At 47.6% G+C, this 11,470-nt stretch overlaps 1 protein-coding gene across 1 annotated transcript; it reads left to right on the forward strand.

The window, feature by feature from the left end:
* The first annotated feature begins 5,826 nt into the window (after nt 1-5,826).
* On the forward strand, nt 5,827-10,562 carry SIKE1 (suppressor of IKBKE 1). The gene is made up of 5 exons (XM_030230225.2): nt 5,827-6,170; nt 6,289-6,394; nt 6,689-6,831; nt 8,703-8,816; nt 9,238-10,562. The coding sequence occupies exons 1-5, from the start codon at nt 6,012-6,014 to the stop codon at nt 9,322-9,324; spliced, it is 609 nt and encodes a 202-aa protein (XP_030086085.2). The 5' UTR covers nt 5,827-6,011; the 3' UTR covers nt 9,325-10,562.
* Nucleotides 10,563-11,470: the final 908 nt, after the last annotated feature.

Here is an 11,470-nt window from a genome sequence, read left to right on the forward strand (position 1 = left end):
GGGGAATAAGGGACACACGTGTTTTCCATAGAAAATGAGCAGATCTGGTGCCAGCAGCCTGACCTGGACACTGCTGCAGCACTTGTGCAGCCTCACTGCCAGCACTGCAAACTGGGAGCTCTGGGCAGCCAAAGCCCCGTGGATTGGGCAGCTGGGTCTGATGGGTGAGGGAGCTGAGGATGAAGGAAGAGCTCCCCTGGGTCCATACCTGCCGAGAGAAGCTGTTTTCAAGGTCAGCACAATTCTTTGTTCATCTGGACTGGAGGTTCTGGATGCCTGTGACTCATTTGGTAACTGAACAGTTAAAGGAAATCACATCCACTCCAGCTGGATCTTCTCTACATAAATGACCCGTTTGGCTTGATCTGCTATTGGATTGTTTACGTAACTTCAGTAATTAACCACTATCAGCCTCATTAATGAAACATAAACCACCTCTCCTGCTCATTTATAAAGCATTTGTCAAACAAAACTCAAACAAAGGGCAGAATCTCAGCAAAGTAACAGCCCTCCAAGAGCTACTGAGCCCTGCCTGCAAGGCACGGCAGCCACTTTGTTGTTGTTTTTCAGTAGAACTGAAGCAGAAGTGATGGCATTGTCTATTGCTCTTGGCTAACTTCTCCCCAAGCCATCTGAGATCTGTCACATGAGGGCAAGGATGCCTGGACAACTATTTTGGCCATTTCAGTACAAAATACTGATGTTCCAGCTCATTACTGTAAATCATTAAATGATGAAAGCAAGAGTCAAATACTAAATGATTAAAGCCCTCAGAAAACTAATTGCTAATTACAGTAATTGTTGTTCTATGTGAGTTAAAGGTTATATTAAAACAATAATTATTTCATTATAGGATTAGATCTTTCCTGTTTGTAAACTGTTCTGAGCAATATTACAGAAAGTTGAGTATTAATAATACAGATCAGGTATCAAAATGATCCAACCTAATCTTTACCTATTTTTGTGTCAGAGAAATAAAATGGTTCAGAGCCATAAAATACACTGGGGGACACATCCATGCCAAAAGTTTTGTCATCTGAGACCTTTGATTTCCTTTCCAATTTGTTGAGGAACTAATGAAAAAACCACAAGTTTTCTGTTCCCCCTCTCTTCTATTATTTATAGATCTTCCAAAGGTTCAGGAATGCTGACACTGTTGGGATTTCTCTTCATGGGTGTGGATGAACCTTTCAGTCCTGGGTGGGAAGCAGCACAAAGCCTTGTGAGTACTGATTTTGCCTGTTGGTGTTACCTTTCACAGTGAACAGCTCCCATTTAGCACTGCAGAGAAGAGTTCTTTGGTGTGAGATAATAGAAATACTCTTTGTTTTGCATCAAATGTATCAGACAAATCCTCACAATCAAATTGGATGAGAAGATGGAAGTTCTTGTTAAATTCTGAAATGCTTTCGTGGGATTAAGTGATGAAATAGCAGACCAGAGAGGAAGAAAAATTTTGGTCTTTTTAAGACTGATTTTTTCTTAATCATGAAGTTGTTGGATAGTTTCACCTTCCATTTTCTTGCAAGCTTGTAAGGCCAATCTTGAAGAACTAAACATTATGTCAAATTTCAGTCCAAGAGCCAGACTGCCTTAAACTCACCTGAAAATCTCAGGACAGCCCACAAAATGTTACTGTTTCTCCTGTTTATTCTCTTAAACTTAATCTGCAGTGCCTGAAGGCAGAGTAGGTACAATAAGCCCATCCATTAAATCTCCACAAAGTTCCTGGGCACCCTGACACCTCCCCCTTTCAGTACCCTCTGCCAAATCTGCTATCTCTTGGCTGGAAGACCAAGATTTGTTAATAAAATGCTCCAGCAAGGCCCAAGGTTGAAGAAAGCAAAGCTATCAATTAAGTTTGATTACAATCCCAAGAGTTGGTAGTTCATAGAGAATACTCATAACTACAGGCACTGCAGGACTTTGTAGGTACAGCAAAGGGAAGCCAAGACCTCATTTCCATAAAGCAGATCTTGACACTGTGTTAAGCATTACAAAATAATTATTGTGGAATGCCTTGCTCAGCATTTTATCAGCAGTGGTCTTGCTGCTGAGACTGAATGAACTGGATGTGTCCATTTATCAATGATAATGTTTTTCCTTTTTTCCAGCCTGGATTCCATCTTGAGGACATTTGTTTTAACAGTAGAAAGAATATTAGACCCATAAGTGTGAGTGCTGTGGTGCAGTGGGTGACTCCTCAAGATTTATCAAAGCAAGATAATTAGGATGAACAATAAGACTGAGTTCCTTGGTAATAACTTTTGTCACAGAACGACTCTGCATTATGCCATGTTAATCCACCTTGAAGTATGGGCTGGGAAGTCCAAGAGGAGGATTCCTTTGGGCTCCTGGCCTGTGAGTCTCTGTGCTACACTTTTGTTGAGGCAATACCAGTGAAATTGTGACAGTAACTGAGAGCTGTCTTAACACTACCACTTCATTTGAAAAGCAAGCAGTCAGAAAGTGTTGGGCTGTGTGGTGTGAAATGGGGCTGGTTTGCTTTTTAAACAGCTGTAGCTGCTGAAGTAGCTGGGGTTTGGAGGAAGGACTTGTAATGGAAATGAGAATTGTCACATTCATTTTCAAAAAGCTTGTGCCCAGCTGCATCACCACGGGAGACTTGTGCTCTCAGACACTTAGCTACAATGTTTCTACCTGTGTTGAGTGCACTTACCATTAATATAATTTTACTGAAAATCCAAAAGGTATCCTAGAAATTTACCCTTTATTCTTTTCTCTACTTCCCATATCTAGATGTCATTCCACCTGTCACAGACATTGCCATTTGATACCAGTCTGTTCACAGATTCCCAGAATGGTTTGGGTGTGAAGGGACCTTAAATCCCATCTTGTTCCAGCCCCTGCCATGGCCAGGGACCTTCCACTGGCCCAGGTTGCTCCAAGCCCCATCCAACCTGGCCTTGGACACTTCCAGGGATCCAGGGGCAGCCACAGCTGCTCTGGGCACCCTGTGCCAGGGTCTGCCACCCTCTCAGGGAAGAATTCCTTCCCAGTACCCCATCTATCCTTGCCCTCTGGCAGTGGGCAGCCACTGACCCTTGTCCTGTCCCTGCAGTTCCTGATGAGGGGTCCCTCTCCAGCTTCCCTGTAGCCCCTTCAGCTCCTGGAAGGGGCTGTGAGGTCTCCACACAACCTTCTCTTCTCCTGGCTGAACAGCCCCACTATTCTCAGGCTGTCTCCATAGGGGAGGTGCTCCTGTGCCCTGAGCAATTTTGTTCATTTTTGTCCATTTAGATTTCTTTTCTTTGTGATTTTCTTACTGTTAGCAAGAGCCTGCTCAGATGTTCACAGAGCTCTTATGTATTTATCCTACCATAGAAATACTATTTCTGATTTTCCAAAGATGGCCTGGAAGCAGTTTGGGCTCTACAGCAGCATTGTTGTTCTGAGTGTTCCAGTACTCTGCTATCCAGCCTTCACTTCTGCTACAACAACCCCATGTTCTGTTTGACAAAATACAGCCATGTGCTTAAGAGTTATTAAAAGCATTAAAACATTAACCTCTTGTAACCCCATTTTTCACTTTGTACACACACATAAGTGTTTAATCGAATTGAAGTTAAACACTAAAAAGTTTGAGAGGCCAAATTTATACATTCTATTTAGTTTACACAGAATTGCTGTGATAAGCCAAAGGAATTACAAGGCACCCCTACTCAGAAATGCTCATCTGTTGATTTGTTTAAGCTCTGTTGCTACACACTTGAAGTTTTGGTGACAAGCATTCCCAGCATTTAAACCAAGGAGCTTTGTCCTGCTGGGATCCTCTCTGTATCCTGGCGCCACAGGAACTCACTCTGCTGTCCCTTGGAGCTGGACAAATGATTCTGTGTCCAGATCTGCTGGAGAGGGGCTGAACATGGGCTCAGGGCAGTGTAGCAGTGGTGTCGGAGACTCTCATCTCCCTCATCCTGGAATTTTATTCCTAGAAGCCAGAATGCCCCAAGGAAATGAGCAGATCCTGAAATGACAGTCTGGTACAGCAGTGCTGCTCTCACCTACCCCTGCTTGTCCCTATGGGCAGGGAAGGCCAGGATGGCACCTCTGACAGCAGGGGGAAGTGAGTGTTAAATCAGAATTATAAACACAAGAGCAGAACAGGCAGCTCAGACACATCCTGGTGCAGCTCCTGTGGGGATGAAATGATCCCACACACTGCCCAGACCATGGGTTCCTTCAGCTGATTTCCTACGGATGTGAACTGGAATTGCCAGTGCCCCATCTCTAAATGGCTCACTGAGTGCCTGAATTCAGTGGAACCTCTGGGACTGCAATTTTGGTTTCACAGAAATCCCTGTGTTGGTTAAAGTGAAAAAGGAAAGATGGCTCTGGCACACAGAGCTCATTCCATGGAGCTGTGTCAGGCCTGCTCTGTGGAAATGGGTGCTCTGGGAGAGGCTTTGGAGGCAGGCACAGAGCTGGGAATGGGAGCAGAGGGAGGCAGCAGCAGGTGCTGAGCTGCACACAAGGGTCATGCGAGGATGTGGGAGTGGGACAGGGGAAACCAGCACTGGCCATGGCTTAGGGATGATGTGCCCATTTTGGGACAGGACCCAACTGTCCCAACCTTTATCCAACTTGTTCCATAGCCAGGATGGTCCACAGAGCAACATTTGTCAGTTTCCCAAGTGTTTGTGACTTGCCTATTAGGAAAAAGGAATTCTGATAAACTGTCCTTTCCAGTATTCTCTGATAAGATGAAAAATAGGGAAGGACCAGAAGGTGAAATATGCTATAACCATGGTCTGGGCTTTTATTTCCAAACTAGCGGAAGGATTACATTTCCCAAATTTGCAGAATAGCTCTCATACTTTACTAATTAATCTGATTCTGATGAAATATTCCAACTGCAGCTGCTTGCCCTGTTCTCTTTTGCATTGTGTGCATGTTTTGAGATTGTTGCTTTTATAAAATTATCTCATTCAGCACTTCTGCACCAGGCTTGATTATCTCTGGGATCATACAGAACCTTCATCTGATAAAGCATCCTGGAGTTTTCTCATGTGTCTGTGTGAATAGGGATTTAAATTCAAAAGATGATTCAAATCAAAGGCAGTCCTGCTAAAATATTATTGTTGAAAACATTGTTAATGAAGTCGGTGCCATTGAACAAAACTTTGTGACACGAAGCCTCAAGGACAGCCCGGATCACCAACAGTAGCATCAGTTAGCAAATAAGAATCAAAGCAGCGAGTCAGCATTGCACAGCTTGTTATTTTGAGTGGCGGATGTTTACTGTTGGAAGGGACAAACAGCAGGATCAGATAAGATGGGAGCCCCGCAGATCCCAGCCGGGATTGATCGCGCTGGGAGGGAGCAGCCGCGGAGATAAGCGGGACCCGGGGTCAGGGCCGCGGCCCTCCGCAAACAGCCCGTGCCTCCCGGAGCCGGCCTTGTCCCGGGCTCCCCCGACCGCGCCGGGGCCGGGCCGCTGCGGCCGAGCCCGGGGCTCTCGGGGCACGGCGGCTCGGACTCGCGGGACTGCGGCGTGGGCGGCTCGTGGGACGGGGGCACATCCAACTGGGGCAGGCGGCTTTGGGACGCCGTGTGCCGGGGGAGCGCCGTGTGCCCTCGCCCCAAAACGCCCCCAAACACCCCAAAATGAGCCAAAGCTCCAGGGCTGCGAGCACCCCCCGGGAACGACGGGGGCAGTCCTGGCCCCGCCCCCTGCGCTTGGCCCCGCCCCCAGACCGACCAACCGGCGTCCTGGCCCCGCCCCCCGGCCCGGCCGTGGCCCTCTGGCGCCGCCAGGCGAGCCCGTGGCGGATCGGCGGGCTCGCGCCGGCTCGCGCCTGCGCACTGGCAGCGCCGTGGCCGCGGGCGGAAGCGGCGTCCCGGCCCCGCGGGTTCGCGTCCGCCCGCGCCCGGCGGCGGGGCCGGTGCGGGGCGAGACCGGTGCGGGGCGAGACCGGCTGAGGGGCGAGAGCGGCGGCGGAGCCGCGAGGGACATGGGCCCGCCACGGGGGTGAGCAGCGCCGCCCGCCATGAGCTGCACCATCGATAAGATCCTGACGGACGCGCGGACACTGCTGGAGCGGCTGAAGGAGCACGACACGGCGGCCGAGTCGCTCATCGACCAGTCGGCCGTGCTGCACCGGCGCGTGGCCGCCATGCGGGAGGCGGGCGCGGGATGCGCCGACCAGGTGAGCGCGGCCGGGGCCACCCCCGCGTCTCGGCAGGGCCCGGGCGGGGCGGCCGGACCGACCCCTGCGTCTCGGTAGGCCCGAGGCGGCCGGACCGACCCCCGTGTCTCCTCGGCAGGGCCCGGGCCCCGCGGCGGAGCGACCCGACCCGTCCCGGCTGCGGCCGCACGTGGTGCTGGCGCAGGAGAACACGCAGATCCGCGACCTGCAGCAGGAGAACCGGGGTGAGCGGGGCCGGCGGCGGGTCCTGGCGGGCGATGTGCAGAGGGGCCCCGAGGGATGTTGGGCGGTAAGCGGGGCTGTCCCGGCGGGAGGGTTTTGTGGAGGAGAGCAGAATCGCTGGATGCCCGGTGATGGCGGGTCAGGGAGTCTCCTCGGCCGAGGGGATGCGGGCAGCCCCACCGCAGTGCCAGGGAGCGGCGGGGCAGCGCCGGTCCCGCCCGTAGCCGGTACCCGGTGAGCGCCTCGGGGCTCCTGCTGTGGCTGCCGGTCGTGCCCTGACGTGCTGTGCTCTGCAGAGCTGTGGGTCTCACTGGAGGAGCACCAGGACGCGCTGGAGCTCATCATGAGCAAGTACAGGAAGCAGATGTTACAGCTGCTGGAAGGGAGAAAACGTGAAGAGGCAGAACCAGTCTTGAAAGTCCATCAGGCCAATTCTGGGGTAAGGTGGGATGGGGACAGGAGAGTGCTCAAGACCCCTGTCCCCTGCTTGCTGTCACGCAATCTTTGTTTCCATTCCTATAATGCCTGTGCTCCAAAATACATTTTCTCCAAGTCTTGACTGTCTTTGTTGGTGTTTTCCTCTCTGTTCCTTTCAGAGCACACAGGTTGTAACCACTGTCCCAGAGGACACTGAAAGGCACAACCCCTTCACTGCCCAGGTGGAGGCTTTTTCTTTCAATCAGGTGGTGAATTCCCTGGCTTAAGCTTAATGTGCCTGATCCTCTGTAGTAGAATCAAAGATGTCCAAGTTGTTATAATTCCTCTTCAGTAGCTGTAACAAAGGGGAAAAAACCTCCTAAACTCTGTGAGCTGTATATGTTTAGTTCTTAAGAGATTTCACTCCCTAGTGTTTTTGAATCCAGGTACTCTGTGTAGTGGCCTGAAGTGTCCCTTTGTACACACTGGGCTCAGTGACTTCAGAACTCAGATCTGGCTGCTGCTAACTGCTGCCTGTTTCATATTTAGGTATTCAGTAACAATAGAATGACGTTAAATTTCCATTTAAAACTTAGGAATTGTGTTAGGCATTTTTAAAATGCATTTTTATCTGACTAGAGAACAGGAGGTTGTTTTAACCCAGTTACATCTCATATCTTGTAGTTTTTTCATTGGAACTGGAGCCAGCCCAACTCTTCTCATGTGTTTCTGTGCACTGATATGTGGCAATTCACTGCTTCTCTTTTCTGAGTTGCTTAACTCCTCTGAAGGTATTTGGTTTCCAGTGCCTCCCTGAGCACACAAATTGCTGTTTATCAAGGTTTTACATTTGAACAAAACTTGACAATGCAAAGCTGAAAGTGCAGGAACCCTTGAAGGGATGTCCCTTGACTGTCTCAATGTCTAGGCAAAGTCTTCTGTACTTCAGGTGAAGTCCTTGAGTTTTTCCTCCTCACCATTTGGAGAAGAGTAACAAATTGCTAATGTCTTTAACAGATCTATGTTCTTAGTATAACCATCTTCCTGTTTAGAAAAATAATCGCTTAGAAAAGTAACAATTTTCTTCCTGGAAGTCTCTTGTGTTCTCCAGCTGTCTTCTGGAATCCCTAATTTGTTTACATATTTTCTGAATAATGGAGTTCAAAACTGAATTCTCTGCTCTGTGATAAATTTATCTTCCAGAGGCAGTAGAATAACTATGGGCACTTAAAGAAACCCCACCCTGTCACCTGTCATGTCAAGTGATGTATTGCTCTTCAAGCAGGAACTGTTGCTTCATACTGGAATTTGTCAGTGTTTATTCCATGTGTATTTCTAAGCTTCAGAAAAATGCATTTTCCAGAGGATTATGGCTGTATCTAGTCAGATTCTGTAAAATCTGCCTCAAGAGGCTCTGGTCTTACTTGCTTTAGTTTTGTTGCTGGATGTCCTTCTGAGGTAAAGTTGTTTACTCCACACTTGAAATCATCTTCACTTTTATTTTTGGTGTCTTAATAAATTCAGTCAGGAAGCTAAATAAAATTTGCTGCCTACTAATCATGTTCACATGAACCTGAATCTGTTTTCTCAGACCTTGGCACACTTGGAAATTATTTCCCTTTAAGTCAGGGTGCCTTATCTTGCTGGCTGCTGTGTCTGTCTTCACTGTTTTCACTGATAAAAGAGTGCTGATAAAGGGCAATAAGGTACAAGTTCTTATCCTTAAGGATACAAGGCAGAAAGGTTTGCAAGTGCTTGGGAGGAAATTATTAAAATTCAAAACAGAAAGAGAATCCAAAATCAGGAAAATGGAAGTAAGTGATTTAGAAGGGATAAATTCTGACTGTTGCTTTTGCCTGAACTTATGGAATGTAATAATTTTATGTCTTTCAGGAAATTGAAAGACAAATAGACAGAATATGTGAGATGGGAGAGGTGATGAGAAAAGCTGTTCAAGTGGATGATGAGCAGTTCTTTAAAGTTCAGGAGAAACTGGCTCAGTTGGAGGTAAGAACAGAGCCAGTTGCTGAAGATAAATCGAGCTTTGGGAGTCTCCAGACTTTCTCTGTATTTTCTATGTTTGTGTCAAGGACTTAAAACACTAAAAATTTGGGTGTGGGATCAGGAAATGTAGAACATGATTGTTTATTTTCAAGTTATTAATATTAATATTAATATTATTTTTATGTATCTATATATAAATAAACAAAGCCAGAAGAAGAGAAGCTTTAAATTAAGTGGTTCCAGTGTGCCAGCACTGAACTAATGCTGGCATTACAAACTGTAATGTACAAACTTTATGTTTCTCTGAAGGAGTGGGACTGTTTAAATATTAGCATCTTTTGACTACAAATTAGCAACTTTCTGTGATAGTCCTTTAGTTGTGAATTAGCTAATTTCTATTTCAGCATAAATGTTGATTTTGCAGCTTGAAAACAAGGAGCTGCGTGAGCTGCTGTTGATCAGCAAGGAGTCCTTCGAGGTGGGGAGAGATCTGCCAGACTGTGAAGCCTAGGCCACACCAACCTCATCTCCAAGCCTTCAGGGACTGTTATGAAACTACCTGACAAGGATTTGTTGTTTCAGGTGTTTCCTTGTATATTTGTTTTATCTATAAAGTGTGTGGGCTGTTTTCTCTGCATTTTTCTGAAGTATTGATGGCAAAAACTTGCACCCTGCTCTGTCTTAGTGCCTGCAGCACTCAGATGCTTAACACTGAAGTATTTGATGTGTCCTCCCTTGTGATGGCTCATTTCCTCTCCCTTTGTTATTTTTTATGAGCTTTAGTTGATAATTCTAGCTGTGCACATGGCTCTTAAATCCACCTTGTCTGTAGCTAAAGAATGTAATGCAGGTTGTGATTATTGTGCTTGATAGAAGGAACAGGAGATGATTGAGAAACCACAGTGTGAGAGGCAGGGATGTGATGCTCTGGCTGCACAGGGCAGCTGGGCTCTGCAGAGTGAGTGACCCTCAGTGTCTGGCTGGCCTGACTTTGTCACCTGGCCACTGCTGAGAGCAGCTGAGAGAACAGCAGATGCCAGCAGAGCACTTGAAGGAGCACTCCTATTCAGAGCAGACTTTCCCTTGTTCTAGGGGTGAAGATTGGAGTTAATGACCCTTCCTGGCACACTTTTTTGAAGGATTACTCTTTTTTGATTGATAGACCTGTCCCAGCCTTCCCAGTGCTCCCAGTTATCAGAGCCTGCCAGAGCACAGCACCTGCAGATCAAAGCTCTTTGGCCTCCCACAAATTTGGGTTCAGGCAGAGGGAGCTCAGGTCTGCCTCAAAACCAAGCCAAACCAAACTACCGTCATACACAGAATTTTAATGTCACATCCCAGGTGAGTCTGGTGCTCCATAGTTACTCCGGGTCCTATATTGAGGGGAATTAGAGGTGCAGTGTTGGGGGAGTTTCTCTGTACTGTGGTATTTTTAATGACACTTTTATATAAAAGATCTCTGTCCTGCCTGTGATTGAAGAATAATCACCCAAGAATGGTAAACATCTCATGTCCACTGTTAGCTGAAATTTTTAATGGCCCTTTTTCCCAAGTGAGACTTTTGATAGATGCGGAAGGTGTCTCGTTCCTGTGCTTACCGAGGGACAGTGAACACTGTGACATTGTGAACATTTGGAATACCCAGCAAGACTGGTAGATATAAGGGATTTCTGTACAGGAGTGCTCTTGCATACAGTCCTTTTCTATTAGAAATTGTTCAGGAGGGAATAAAAATCCCAATGGGAAATACTTTCTCAAGTGTTTTGTGAGTCCTGGGGGAATTCCATGTATTCTGCATATTGCCAAGCCTTTTGCACCTGAGTGAAATACTACAATGACCAAAATGTTTTTAGATTAACATCATCTGGAATGCCTGTGATGCTTTTTTATCTTCCCTTTCTCGGTGTCCAGTAACATCCCTCCCATTGGGTCCTAGCTGTGCAGCCAGAAAAAAAAAACAAACTAAATAGCATTTGCTTTGATTGAGTTTATTGTTAATTAGTAGCAGGCAAAAATAGGCAAGGAAAGTTCAAATATGTTCACAGAACATCCTGAGTTAAAAGGGACCCACAAGGATGGACTCCAACCCCTGCCCTGCACAGACACCCCAAAATCCCAGTCTGGGCATCCCTGGGATAGCATCCACTCTCCTGGAGCTCTGGCAGCCCAGTTCCCTGGTGAGCCTGGGCAGTGTCCAGCAACCTCTGAGGGAAGAACCTTTCCCTGATTCCCAACCTAAACACCCCTGCTACAGCTCCATGTTCCATTTGCTCCTGTCCCGTTCAAGATATGTAGCTGGAATCTATGGCTGTAAATGGCTGCTTGTACATGTTTCCCAAGGGCTGATGGTCATTTTCAGAACTTGCTCCGTTTCTGTTAGAAACTGGACTGGAGCTTCAGGACTGGAAATGCTCTGCCTTGTCCTCAAAGCATCTCTCCCTGATGCTCTGGTCCTTCAGGGAGCGCAAGGCTCGTGTCCCTCCCTGGAGCTCTGCCTGCCCAGCACGGAGGTGTCCCCCTAAAGGGGGTTCCTGAGGGCCTGGGGTGTGCCCGCTGCCCTGGCCCGGGCCGAGCTCTCCCTCCCTCACTCGGGGTTCTCTGTGTACTCCTCAGCCGGGGTTCTGTCCCCCCTCAGCTGGGGTTTTCTCTCTTCCCTC

Source organism: Serinus canaria, chromosome 26, assembly GCF_022539315.1.
Source record: "Serinus canaria isolate serCan28SL12 chromosome 26, serCan2020, whole genome shotgun sequence".
Lineage (NCBI taxonomy): Eukaryota > Metazoa > Chordata > Aves > Passeriformes > Fringillidae > Serinus > Serinus canaria.